The sequence below is a fragment of the Notamacropus eugenii genome, chromosome 4, assembly GCF_028372415.1.
Source record: "Notamacropus eugenii isolate mMacEug1 chromosome 4, mMacEug1.pri_v2, whole genome shotgun sequence".
In the NCBI taxonomy this organism is placed as follows: domain Eukaryota; kingdom Metazoa; phylum Chordata; class Mammalia; order Diprotodontia; family Macropodidae; genus Notamacropus; species Notamacropus eugenii.
Genome location: NC_092875.1, coordinates 366,058,923 through 366,073,853, shown reverse-complemented (window position 1 = coordinate 366,073,853; position 14,931 = coordinate 366,058,923). Strand labels below are relative to the sequence as shown.

Below are 14,931 nucleotides of genomic sequence, written 5' to 3'. Positions count from 1 at the left end.
CATGGTGTTTTATAGCCTTAGCGTCTAGCAGCGCTTTGCAAAAAAGCATATGCTTAACCAAAGGTTTGTTGTTCATAATGACACTATTGGTAAGGACTTAGAGAAAGCTCTGGTTTTTCAGGATTATTCACTGCAGAGAGCTGACTCTTGGCCTGATAAATGAAGGCCTGTTTGGATGTGCCATTCTCTAAAAGGTAAAAATCATCATGTACCATAATGTTGCTATAGGAGGATTTGTAACCATTTATGCAATTGTCTCTAATATTTCATGTTTAGTTTCCCATATCTAACTACATGTTTCAAGGGAGACATCCAAGTATACTGGCTTACATTAACTTGTTTTTAAGACAGAGGTGTATACTGGAAGATATGGAACCTTTGTTGTTGATTATGATTTATTACACAAGGTACTACAGAAATAACATTAGCGAGTTCAGTTTTTTATGACATTGGGCATATGAGAAGACAAGAGACAGCATGGTATAGGGGCCACAGAGGGGCCACCGGCAGAGGACTAGACATCTCTGACAGCTGAAGGCTATGGGCCCCTGGCCAGGTCATTTAATTTCTTAGTTCTCTAGAGAACTCCTGAAGGTGTCAGTCAACTTGCATCAACAGAGGGAGTTTTCTCATACCTGAGGATTCCCTATATGTATGTCTTATGAAATTATGAACCTTTTTGGGGAAATCTGACAAAATTGTTAACACGAGAATGTGTTGCTTATCCATAAGCTTCAATCTGGGGTTACCACTGAAGTATAAATAAAATGCTACATTTATGATCAAAGTAGGATTATAAGGAGTAATAAATATGATCTCTCAAGATCCCTTTGTCTAAGATTTTCTCTAGAGTTGTTTCCCCATAGAGGGTAGTCTTTCATGGCTATCAGCTCAAATGATTTTTTGAAAATTTAATATTTTCTTCACCTACCAAGTCTTTATTTATTTTTTCTCCTTCCCACAGGGGGAAAAAGGAAAGGCAAAACTATTATAATAAATAAGCACAGACAAGGAAAACAAACTCCCACATTGCTCAGACTTCTTGATCTGTTTTTAAAAGGAGCAAAATGAAGAATGCAATAGGTCTTTAAGGAGTGTTGTTGACATTCAAGGTGGAGATCAATCCATGGGCTCCTATGCCACCACACTAGCATGCAAGGGAGGAGCAAAAACATTTTGTCCTCAGGAGCATAAACAGACTCTCAGTTAACTCTCAATTACAATCAGATAACCCAGCAGGACCAGCCTTACACATCTCTGACAGGGTTGTGGACTTAACAAAAATTTAAGAATTCGCTATCTTTAAGTAAAATGTTCAATCCAATGAAAGGCAACGGGGGAGGAGTGAAAGAGTAAAGGATTCCTACTGAGCTGGGGAGTTTGACCAGAAAGCCCCAAAGTTCCTACCAACTAAAAAATGCAAAATGAACAAAAACCAAAAGCCCAATAAAATCATAAAACTAAAAGTTAGGCAAAGTGATAAATAATAGCTCCAGAACATTCATTTCCAGGCGACTCATATAATTACAGTACAAACTTTAGGAAGCTTTTCTGACCTTCAAGCATGCTAAGGTGCATGGCATCATTGGCACGTTTTGGCACACTAAGCATCACTTCGAGGCCATCTTTAATCTCGCCTTTGCCTTCTTCACAGCAGGTGAGCAGCTCCTACAGAAGATCAATACTCATGAACCAACATGTACAAATGGGTTCTCAAAGAAGGAATATAAAAAAAAAAGATATGGATGCTGCCCACAAAATGCTCTGCCAGCAATGTTTGGTTTTGTTGAATTGAAACAGTATGTGGAAAAACAAAGCCCAAGATGATGTACAGGAAACACATCTCAGAGTAAGACAGATAAGTCATTCCCCCTCCCTTTTTAATAAATTTACTGTTTATTTTTAACATTCATTTCTTAAAAAAATTTCATATTCTGAATTCTCTTCTCCCTCCAGTCAAGCCCCACCCATTGAAAAGGCAAGCAATATAACATTAATAACGCATGTGAAATCATGCAAAGCATATTAAGGTGCCCCGTCTGACCCATATTGGCTGCCAGACTCTAGGCAAATCACTTAACTTCACTATGTTCCAGAAAACTCTCTAAGACTAAAAGTTGCAGATTAGCTGCAGATCTGAAATAGGATAGGGAATTAATTGGCTGGGAGGTCCCAAAACCAATAAAATCATGTATCTGGATTTAGAACTGTCATTAAGATGCCCCAATAATATCAATATTGCAAGAGTTTCATAGTAACGGTAACTGCTTTGTGTACTATCACATGTGCCTTTTTTTCTAAAAGAAAAAAACTCAAAGTTTAAACTCAGATTTTCCTTGGCAGGTTCATGTGAAATTACATTTCAGATTTTCCTGTGGTAACATCATATTATACAGTGAATAATAAAGAGAAATCCACAGTCTGTTAATTCCACAGATATATTATCCGTTCTTCTTCCTCCATTATTATTGTTATTTGCCAGACCAGTGACTCCTTTCACTAGTGTATGGAACAGCATGTAAGAGACTTTTGTTATTAATGAAGACCAGCACCTTTCTCTGTGACTTGCAGTCTAGTAGAATTGCCGGGGGGCTTGCTTGGCAGTCACATGGTCAGTACATGTCAGAAGCAATGTCAACGGAGGTGACGGTTGTCTTATCTGTTACACTATGTTGCTATTGCCAACATTACCACCACCATCATCAATAATGAAAAGTACTTCCAGAATTACTATTATTAATGATGATCTCCGGAGGAGGACATAAATAAACGCATGGCAGAATGCAACAGATAGTACAATACTTTCAGTTACACGGTAGGTCACAGGGATCATAGAATTAAAAGCTGGGAGGGTCTTTAAAGATCATCTGATCCACCAGTATCATTTCATAGAAGGAGAAACTGAGGACAAGAGGTGTCCAACAAGATGCCCTCTGACAGAAAATAGAAGCAGAACCAGGATTTGTACTGAAGTCTCTTGACGCCTGATCCAAGGTTCTTAATGCAATGTGAGGGGAGACTGAGCAAAGTCATTTAACTGTACTGAAAAACAAGATTGTTTTTAACCAAATGGCACATTATTTTACATACTGTAATGAAAAATAGCTGTAAAAGGGTGCTTAATAAAATTAACTTTACTGACACAAAGCCCTCCTTATTTGAAATTCAAACGGTTTAAAAATACTTCCTTGCTGAAATATTAATGAACATAAAATTAATTTTAAGAATAAAAAGAAGTTAAAATAATTTGAATAGATGAGAATTTATATGAAATATTTTTAATGGAAATAATAAATACGGAGACAGAAAACTACTCACATTTTTCTATATAATACAGAATTGCCTGAAGGACAGATTTTTACATACAAATTTTAGCAGTGCCCTTCTTCCTGCTCCTGAGAACACCCCCAGACATTGCAGGCTCTTTACATCTCCTCCACTTTCTTACCCTTAGTCCATGCCCTGGCACTGAGAAGCTAAAACGATACAGTGGGGTCGTGGGGATTGCTGGGTGCAGCCACCGTCATTTATTTATTTTTGTCTCTGATATAGCAGCTTTTTAAAATTTTCCGTAATTATTTTTTTCTTACAATAAAAATATTTCTCCAAAAGTCTGTCTCATAAAACTATTTCTTCAATAGTTAATATCTTTTGTCTTGAAAAGAGACATGTATAACTTTCTCTATATGCAAACACCTATCAGAATTCATAATCAACTTATTACAGTGTATACTTAATAGAAGGCAGCTACATAGCGCAATGGATAGAGTGCCAGGCCTGGAGTCTGGAAGACTCATATTTCTGCGTTCAAATTTGACTTTAGCACATACTAGCTGTATGACCCTGGGCAAGTCACTTAACCCTGTTTGCCTCAGTTTCCTCATCTGTAAAATGAGCTGGAGAAGGAAACAACAAACCACTTCAGTGCTTTTGCCAAGAAAACCCCAAATGAGGGGTCACAAAGAGTCATACATGAATTAAATCACTGAACAGGAACAGCCGCCGCACTTAATACATTGTAAAGTACGCCTCTAGGGGGTATACTATGCATTTTTCCTAATCTATCTGTTATACTAAATTCTTAGGAAATTTGTGAATGAAAATTTATGTACACTTTTGTTCTTACAGATAATTACATTCTAAGAAAGATGGTTGGCCTTGATGGAAGTCAACACCTGTAACCAATGCATAAAATATTAAACTAGCAAATGATTAGTTTTAACAAGAGTTGTTCAAAAATTTATTCTATCTTTCCAGTTTTTGAAGAAGTATATATAACATACAAATTGAGGAAAAAGTTTAACATATTAGGAGGAAGTTTTGCCCTCCAATATATAGTTTAGAACCAAAAACATCATAGTACATACTTTTAAAAGGAGCTGATATTTTGTTATTCGCTGGACAGGCTTAATAAGATATGAAGAAATGGAGTTGGCTAGTCCATGCCGCTGTTGTATCTCCTGTATAAAACAACAAGATTTTGAACATCTTAATTCAGGGAGAAAACGCTGAATTTTGCACTATATATGTCTATACTACAAGAAGAGACCTTTCAGTTACATTCACTTCTACAGACTTTAATTTGAGAATATAGATCACTTTTGGGTGTCAAAGATTTAACTACACACACACCCTCTGCCCCCAACATCCATTCATTCATCTCTACATTCAAAGATGGTTATGACTAAAGTGAAAATTTCCTGTGATCTATTTTTTATTAGGAACAGAATTTAATTTCTCAATCTCACCATCCTCACACATTAGTTGACATCACCGATAACAGGAACATGTAAATTTAATCACTGATTCTCAAGTGGCTTTTCTTTAGATGCTGTGTCATTTTTGAATATTCATGCCCTTTAACTCTGTGCCCTCAGATTCTCCTTTGTTTGCCTGATTTCTCAATAATCCATCAGTTCAGTTCTCAACCTAATTTATAAGCTTACTTTCTTCTCTTCATGCACTTAAATTTTAACTGCAGAAATTATAATTTTATTAAAAGTTTTCTACTTTTCTCTCAGTTGCGAAATATGTAAAAAAACGTAAGAAGTTAACCTTTCCAGTTGTTTCTACACTAATTCCTATCTTTCAAATTGAATATCAAAACTACATTTGAACATTTAAAATATTTTATACAGCCATAGGTATATTTATAATGGTGTCTATTTAAACTAAACCAAAACCAAAATATATAATTGTTTATGGTTAATCAAGTAGAGTTTATTCAGGAAAAGGAGATATTAAGGAAAGACTTAAAAAGTGACTGCCGTTGTAAAGCCAGCAGGGGGAGAACTAATCACTGCCAAGCAGCCAAGCTGTTCAGTAGTGGTATAGCTATACTGATGAAACAGTGTAGACAGCATACAAAATGAACCTCTCCTCCTTCAGTTAAATGATACAGCTTAGGTGGGATAAATGAAAAACCTGGGATTTGCTCCAGCTTCAGTCATTTCCGTTCAACTTACTTAATGTTAATTATTAAGGTATTCATATATTAATGTCTCAAAAATGGATGATTTAAAAATAACATATAAATGAATTTAGAATGCTGATATAAAAAAAAAAATCTTCATTGTAGATTATATGTATAGGAACCAGCTCTGTGTTTTCAAAGGTATAGGCAATCTCCCAGATGAGAAAACTCATCCTGCCAATGCATTTTGGAACTATTCCTTCGACTTACAGTCGTAGGAGGGTGCTTAGAACACTGGTTGTCAAAACTGATAAAATGGAGGCCACTAAGCTATACATAAAGATCCTGTGGGCCACATACTACAAGGTCAAAATGTAATATTATCTATGTTTTATGGTATTTCTATTTCTTTTGTTACATATTTTCTAATTACATTTTTATGTGGTTAAGTCTCTACTTGGGCATGAGGTAGGTCACATGAGATCAGTGAGTCACATGACCACTAAGATGTTATGTGACTTGATCAGGGTCAGACAGCCCAGACTGTATCAGGCTGGTACTTATCCAAGGCCAGCTCTCTATCCACAATGACTCTCAAGAATCACAGTTCAATTTTGAGATTTTGTTACATTTAGTTTATTTTATGAATAAAACTCATCTATGAAGGATGCTTCTGAAAACAATACAAATATTCTGCTTTTCTGAAAATGTCTTTAAAACATATGATGGTAATTAGTCTATGAAAGAGGTTGTATCACTCAGGAAATAGCTCTTCACAAGTGTTCAGAAACATAATCAGAGAACTTTAGAGTTGGAAAGAACTTTGGTGATTACCTAATCATACTCCTTCATTTTACCCAGGAGGACACCGAGTGATTTGTCCAAGAAGTTTTTGGACAAGAACAACTAGTCCAAGATCACTGAAATCGTTAGTGCAATATCTGGGACTAGACTGTATCTCTTCTGACTCCTAGTACTTAGTTCCCTCTGCTATTTATTAATAATAACTCACAAAATAAGCCAGTCTAACGACTATTCATATAAATCTAAACAGAGCATCTATTTACATTTTAAACATGTACTGAGTATCCTCCCTCTGGATGTGAACATTGATCATAAAACACAGTTATCATAAGCAGAGGTCCTGTGGGATTTTTATAATTAGGATTATAATAGATGATTCAGGTGAACTGCATCTATCCACAAAGAACACATTCTCATGTGTCAATTAGTAGTGGGTTTTCCTTTTCATTTAGTTCTTGTCATTTTAAAGGGAACATGATTTTGCTAAAACCACTTCTCACAAAGATAAATGCTTATTGATTGACTGAAAAAAATTGTTATAAATCCCTCATTGGCCAATGGTACATTCCATATATGATCTAAGGGAAACATCAAGCACTTGAGAGAAAGGAGGAAGACACAATGGAAAATTACCGTTAAGAACTTTCTTTTAGAAATACTAACAAGATACTGACAAAAACTATAACGTATACGTTCATAAATTCACTTATTGTTAAATTCCAAGGATATTGGAGTCTTCTAAAATATTTTGTCCTTCAAATTTTAAATGTAGTATATGTTACCATAGTTTAAGCCTCTAGTTACCATAGTTTAACCCTTCCTTTGCATACAGAATCTTTGGATTCAGTACAGTCTTGAAGAGACCCCAGTTCATGTGAAACATTAAAGCTCTCACACAAAGACAAAAACAGCATTAAGCTTCTAGTGGATTTAGAATCGATGAAAGCAATATATCACCACTGGCTGCAAGGATAATAAAAACTCAAAGATTTCATGGCATCTGAAGGAACATGAAGAGGTCATTTATTGAAAGGTCCACATTTAAATCCTACTAAGCTCTTAAAGATTAAGAATCCTATTTTAAAGATGAGAGTTTGAGAGAGTATTACAATATTCCTTGGTATAAGCACAAAGATAAAGATATCTATTTATTTATTTGTCTATTTATCTACTGTCTAACTTCTCTAAGGGCAACTTAGGACTATTATAAATGGAATTCAAACGAGTCTGTCTTTTTAATTCACAGTGCCTAACAACTTGAAATTCATCAAGTTTTCCAGGAGTTGAGAAAGACATCAAGCTTCGTGACTTTTTATACAAAATAGCCTTCACAAAGTCTTTTGGCTCCCTGAAGCAACAGGTCTTATCTTACTCATACCTTGCTCCAAAGAGAGCAAGGTTTACGAATGTGACATAAAGCTGCAGTTGTCTATGGTGCCAGTTTGCAGGATTTGTAATCTTGTGCTATATTTGGCCACTGATGCCAACATTAAAACAAAGCAAATAGAAGCTATTCTTAAAATTCAGAGACATTTCTGCTTTAAAGTAAGAACACAAAGAGGTAGTGTCATATTTTCCATCATATATGTTCGTCAGTAATATCAGTAATAAAATTAATGGCTGCATATGTATGTAAATGTTATGCTTCCAGATTGATAGATTTTACTTAAACATAACTCACTGTTGCTCAATGATTTCCTTTAAAAAATTCATGTCATGTTTAAATGTAAAATAACATAAAAGTCACTACAAAATAGTTGATAGTTGTAGCTTGAAGTGGTTTATGTCAAACTCAATCTACAAAACTCCTACAGGCTGTCTGAACAAGATTGAACTGTAATTGAGATATTTATCAAAATAATTAAAAAATACAATAAAACATAGATAATGGTAATTTGTGGTTTTTCAAGTCAGTGGAGAAGGAAATGGCAAACCACTCCAGCATCTTTGCTAAGAAAACATCCTGTACAACACTGGCATAGTATGGTTCTTAGGGTCACAAAGAGTCTGACATGACTGTATGACTGAACAAGAAAAATTCAATGTACAGCCTATGGAGATCTGTTTTTGAGTTTGACACCTCTGATCTGTGCTACATAACGTGACGTTTAGCTGTCAATTTGGTTTGTAAACTGCCTGTAAAATTTCATTCACATTCATGTTAATTTAAAAAAAGTTATCTCGTACTTACATCAAAATAGGATCCTGCATGCTCTAATATTAGCTGAGTAGAGTCTGGCTTATTTTTACAATATGTGACATACATCTGAAACTTGTCTGCCTGTAAAACAAAAAGTTTAACATTTTATGTAATAACCTTTATTGAACTGTAAGAACCTAAAATACGAGCAAATTTTTTGTAAAAAGCAACAGTTTAAGAAAAAGTGCCTCAAATAAGAATAACAAAAAGCTTCTAAAATCAGAAAAGCTCACCCTGCTGATAATCAATGCTTCATTGATTGAACTATTAAAAATAAAGTTAACAATATTTCCTCAAAAACCAAACCAAACCAAACCTCTGCTTTTAGAATGTAATTTCAGGAGAGAGGTACTGAACTTGTATACATGTTGTATCCAGTATTCAGCAGTGGGTGGGTGAATTAACAGACATCAAAGAGCAAAAAAATCCTTTGCACTACCCCATATAGCATTAGGTTTTCCTGACCCAACAATGGCTGGGATTTCATTACCCAAGTAACGAAGCAATGTCCAACGTCTTCTGGTAACTGTTCGTATTTTTCCAGTTCCTTTAAAAATATGCTGTGGAGAAGAAAAAATAATATCATGATAAAATAGACAGTTGAAACCAGGATTTCAGCTATATGCTAACCAGTCCCTCCTCCAATGCAGAACACAGCCCATCCATGCCCCTGTAAGATGGCTTAAGGAATTGCCCTGGTCAAAAAAAATTAAAAAAGAAAGAAAAGAAAACATTTATCACTTACTGGCCAACCCTGTGGTGATGAACCGTGAAATAGGATGGTAGTCAAATGATAGACGTTATTGGGCCTGCTCGCGAAAGCTTTTCTAGCTATAGAAGCCACTAGTTTGTGCTCCCCTGACAAAGCCACTGAGGCCATTTTCACATATGATGAGACCTTAAGGTCCAGGGAGGCATGAAAGAGCTTCTACGCTTTTATCTGAAGTGTTTTACTCATGATTAGGATACTGCCAAGGGACATCTGACTGAAATTAGACCAACTGCATCAAGAGTAATTATATCATGAGACTTCAGCATCTTGTGAGAACGAAGGGCAATGTGTATAAGATGCTTTAGAACTTTAAAGCAAAAATAAGAATAGAAGCTCCCAGGGGTTCCATTCCTTGTAGTTTTATCCCCAGAACCCAGCACGGTTCCTGGCACTTTAAATAATGTTTGTTGATTGACTGAAATACAAAGGACAGTTACAGCATGATGAGGAGGATTGTCAAGAGTGAGACTTTACTGATAGTAAGAACTCACAGTTACATCAGAATATCTGAGGTAGAAAGGTCCACAGAGGTTTTCTTTTGCCTGAAAAATCAATCCCACTCCCCCAAAATAACGAACAAGTGTTCATCCCAACTTCACCTAAGGAAATATAGGCAGAGGGGACTTAGCACCTCCCAAAGCATCCTGTTTCAGTTTCTGGATAGTTCTAATTATCAAGAAGCTTTTTCCTGTTATAAAACATTTTAAGATTCATAAAAATCTTATGAAGCATATGGTGTAAGTACTATTCTCTTTATTTTACAAATACAAAAAAAGTCCACAAAAAACCAACTGAAGCTTAGAGAAGACAGGGGATCTGTCCGTACTAGAAGTAAGTCTTAGATCCACAATTTCAATAACCTCAATTCTGACCTTATTTACCTTTAACCTGGACTTAGCCTCTGCCTCCAGTTCCCCCACTGCCTTTTGATTCTACGCACCATTTCCCTATCATTCTTTAGAGATAGCATAGGGTGTTGGGTCTGGAGTCAGGAAGAGTTGAGTTTAAATCCTGACTCTGACACTCAGTAGGTGCATAATCCTGGGTAAGTCCCTTAACTTGTTTCTATCAGTTTCTTCAACTGTAAAATGAGGATCGGAACAGCACGTATCAATAACACAAATCAGGGTTGCTGTGAGGATCGAATGAAATAATATTTATAAAGTACTTAGCATACTGCCTGGAACCTAGTAGGCCTCAATAAATCCTTGCTTTCCTTCTTCCTTTCTTTTCTTCCTTATGTACAGCATTGATTATCACATTTCTGTACTAATATTCAAATGCCTATTGAATTACAAACCATTAGCACAGTATTCAAGATATCCATACTTTTACCCAAAATTTATTCCCAGCCTTACTTTTAATGACTCTACTAATGACCTAGTCAACCCTACTCATTCTTTTTAAAATAAATCCTTTACTTTCCTGTTCCCTCAGTTTTGATCATGTTCTTATTTCTTTCTGTCCTATTCTACATTACCTGCCTGCTGACATCATACGCAGTTTAAAAGTTCAGTTCAAGCCTCCCTTCGTAAAATCTTTACTTGTCCCCACCTTGCATTTATACAGTGCCTGGTACACATGGCATTTAGAGGAAATATATCTGCATTTTCAACTAGGAAGAGTGATGGAAAAAGCCCTCATATCAGCTTCTTCTTCATGCCTGTTATCTAAAAGGAAATTATGAGTGGCAGCCAAACCAGTGGAGAGCTTGGCCCAGGCAATGTCTCCCACTTGACCCTAATCAAGTAGTTAACAAGCCACTGATTGCTCAGTGAGAGGAAAGAAGGCTGCTGGACTTTCTATTCAGATACTCCCCCAGTTCCCACCACAGCAGGGAACAAACACACGAACAGCAGTTCCTCCGAAACCATGGATTTCTGTTATGTGGTTAGTGATGGCCACTTCCATGAAATGGAGCTTTCATTCCAGCAGATCTCATCAGAAGCTACAGAAATAAACGCTGAACACAGATAGAACTTCTGTTTTTTAAGGGAAATCTCCAGAGAAATGTCATGATTTAAAAAATAACATGCTTTCCAAAGATAAAAGCCACTCACTTATTATGAAACTCATAGATTTCCTGCATGTTTCCGAAGATAATATGTTCTTTGTTAACAATGCCAGGTGGGATCTCCTCAACACCGCTGGTCATTTCCCACAGATATGTCTGACAGAGGAAAAGACATAGACTGTATCCAAAGACATCATATTACCAAGAAGCAGCTATTTCTGACACTTGCAAAGGACTACTTATCACTAACGTGCAAAGAGAAACAAAACTTAAGACATAAGTTTTATAAAGGCCAGATTTTTAAAGAAGCTCTTAAACTGGTATTCTTGACTATGGTTACACCTTTCACTCTGCGGAGCTTTCCGCAGAGCCTCAGGATATCAGAACTAATTCATATCAGGGCATGAGAAGTGGTCACAAGGCATAACAGCCACTGCTGAATGCTATTTACTCATTACAATTACTGGGCAAGTTTCCATGAAATGGCTCAAAAATTCTACACAAAAAGGATGTCAGCCAGTTAGGCATGTGATAAATGGAATGAAAGAATTAATGCTGTATCATCTCTGCTGAACCCCCAAACAAACTTAAACCCTCGACAGAAGGGGGCAGTCATGAATTACTATTCGTAAGATCTCTAAAGAGTCTAAGTGGCTGAGGTTAACAAGAGTTACTAATTCAAAAAACCGTTAAGGATTGGAAAGTCAACAGAATTAGGCTACATTTAAGGAGAAAAAACCCCACTTACATCCATACATTCCCGAAGGTCTCTTACATAAGCCTTTTCAGTCTGAATTAATTCAGCCATTATGAACCTTAAAGTGAACAAGAGGGCATATTACTCAAAAGAACTTGAATAGATAATGGTGTGTATGTCCACATACATACATACATACATACATATACATGCATCATATACATACATACATACTAAACATGCTATTTTCTCTTCTGTTAAATATCAGTAAAAAGAACAATGCTGATAGCTTAAGCATCAGTGTGGTACGGTTCATGTGATATAGATTTACAAAACACAATTCAAATCTGAGAAGATTGTGTAGGTGTGTGTCTGAGTGTCTAAGTCTACTCTGCTCATCAATGAAGAGAGATCGGTAACACTTAGAGAAAAGTAAAGATTTGAGACTAAAATTATTTAGGAAAACTGTAGGAGAAATTCTATTTTTAAAATAAAAATTTAGCATAATTCAGTTCCTAAAAGGTCAACCACTGGAACTTTATGCCTATAATGTATCCTTGTTCTAACAGCTGAATTCTACTGCTAACTTTACAATATGATAGTTTCAAAATAACCAAAAAAGGTTTTTCAACACACAAATCAAAGGGGGATAGTTAAATGGGGAGAAAATTATACTATTTCTGAACCAGGTGAAGAGATGGGTAGAATGCTTCTAAGTGAAAATCAAAGAGACTCGTGGCATTTGATTTTAGATCACACATATATTGATGAAACAATACTATTAGTCAGATAACAAGCTTCATCCTCTGCATGAAGGACTCAGGTTAAATCTGCAAATGCCTTACTCTTTTCTGCGAGCAGATTTTCGCTTTTCTTCATTAAGTTCATGAGCAGCATCTCGCAGTTTGACTTCTGATCCAGGGACACTGGCTGGGATAATATCCAGCTGAAGGCTTTTACTCTGTATGGAAAAAGGGGAGCCCAGTAGAGTTGGAGGGTACAAAAGAAAAGTTATTTAATTTGGTTATTTAATCATCAAAGGGGTCATCAAGTAGAACAGATTTGATTTATTCAATCCACACAGGGAAACTTACCGATTTATTGGAATCTGAAGAGATCCCCAGAGCCTTTTCCAAAGAAGTTCTATATTTTTCCATCCGTAGAGAGAAATCTCTGTACCTTTTATCCACTGCAGTGACACATTTTTTAATCTCTGCTGCATGGGCATGCCCCTTTTCACAAAAGCCATCAGCCAGCTGTATCAACAGCTTCACCCTCTCTTTGGTTTGCTGTGAAAAAACAAAACAAAACAGGAAAGTATTATGAAGTAAATTTAATTCAAATGCCAGAAACCTGGAATATTATGGCTAGTCATCTACAATATGTTTTTTTAAAAATGAAAAAGACTGCTGCTGGTGAAAACCTAGAGTGAAATCACAGGACTAGAAAGGACCTGGAGAGTCACATAGTCAATCTATCCCTGGTTCCAAATAGGACTACTTTTTCATTCACTCTGTATCACTGGGCATGTGATTGTTTGTTTGTTTGCTGTAGACATCAATGGAAAGTTCTATAGTCGTCTCCAACAATATGTTATAATGTCAATAGTTGTCATCATTATTACTCTCCCTTTGGCCTACTGCACTCCTTGAAAATTCAGATCTAAATTTAGAGATTCCATGAATCATTCCCTGGTTGACTCTGCTTACTCCTTTAAATGAAGATGGATACTTATACTACGTTTATATATGTGTGTCCACAACAGTGGCCCTTAGTGATACATGAATATTCTGTGTCATTTCCGAGGGGTAGGGACTTCCTTCTGCTAAGAACAACTGTTGCGCGGTGTACATAGTAGGTACTCTGGAAAACTAATGATTAAAGTTACTTTTTGCACCAAAAGGCACCCCTGCCCCCCATCAGTCCACAACGAACGTGGACCAAAACTGATTCACCTCCTAGGAATTATCTCAAAAAGTGGGTCTCATGCTTGCCTACTCTTTGGAATATAAACATCTAGGTGGCAAAGTTGAAGAAATATACCATGTTTCACTTAAACAGAAATAGAATATAAAGCACTATAGTGGAAAGAACACTAGCTCTAGAGGCAGAAGACCTGGTTTCAAATTCTGATTCCATCTGCATGACCTTCAGCAAAGTCACTTAGCCTCCGTGGGTCTCAGGCTCTTCCTATGTAAATGGGAGAGTTAGATGAGGTCCCCTTCCAGATCTATAATCTATTGACTGGTAACCAGGCACCCAAGAATAGTTAAATTTCATAGGCAGTGTGGCATATTAGGAAAATTCTGGTTGGAGTCAAGAAGACCTTGGTTTGACACTGCTGTGTTCTACCGGGGAAGTCACTCATTTTCTCTGAGCCTCGGTCTCCTTATCTCTGTAACATAAGAGTTGGACTTGATGAAATATGGTCCCTTCCAGCTCTCTCTGACCCTATTAAATATGGGGCAATAAATTCACAAAATTGAATCTACTCAACACATCTTTCTGATAAATCCTCTTCATTCAATGACATCACGTCATTTCCAATCAGTAACATTAGAAATTCTATCTGCATATTTTCTACTGTTGGACATAATTTTCAGTCAACCTCTGACTACACTATCTTTGTGACGGTGACTTGCAAAGGGGGAATGCATTGAAGGTAAGCAAATCCTGGGAAACAGGTCAGAGTTCTAAATCCAAGAAAAATTATCTTCTTGACTTACAAAATGAAAGGATCTGATCCAAGATTCATTGAGCAGTCTCTAAAGTGTTTTCTTTTACAGACATTAAACATATATATCTAGCACAAACAAAATGGCTTATAACTCCCAGCATTTGGCTCTCTTCTCAAATGTATCATAAATATCACTTCAGGGGGATGGTAGATGCCTTTAAAAGGCAGCTTATAAATGTTGACATTTCAAATAATAAGCATGGAAAAACAAAAGTCAGGATATGAAAATATGACCAGGCAAGACTCATCAGTACTCTTTCTCTAAGCTTTTCATTTGGGAAAAGTGGATGCAGC

The 14,931-nt window shown here is 36.3% G+C and overlaps 1 protein-coding gene across 8 annotated transcripts in view; it reads right to left on the bottom strand.

Moving 5' to 3' along the window:
* The window catches only part of TRIO (trio Rho guanine nucleotide exchange factor), a 509,362-nt gene that overhangs the window by 128,686 nt on the left and 365,745 nt on the right, over nt 1-14,931 (bottom strand). For all 8 annotated transcript variants that reach the window (XR_011966271.1, XM_072605443.1, XM_072605438.1 and 5 more), the window contains 8 exons: nt 12,995-13,189; nt 12,746-12,861; nt 11,952-12,018; nt 11,250-11,359; nt 8,908-8,977; nt 8,409-8,498; nt 4,368-4,460; nt 1,557-1,668 (listed from right to left, as the gene is read on the bottom strand). Coding sequence is in view for 7 of the 8 variants with exons in the window: in XM_072605443.1 (XP_072461544.1) it covers nt 1,557-1,668; nt 4,368-4,460; nt 8,409-8,498; nt 8,908-8,977; nt 11,250-11,359; nt 11,952-12,018; nt 12,746-12,861; nt 12,995-13,189 (853 nt within the window). In the remaining variant the exon portion in view is untranslated. The remainder of the gene's footprint in view (nt 1-1,556; nt 1,669-4,367; nt 4,461-8,408; nt 8,499-8,907; nt 8,978-11,249; nt 11,360-11,951; nt 12,019-12,745; nt 12,862-12,994; nt 13,190-14,931) is intronic.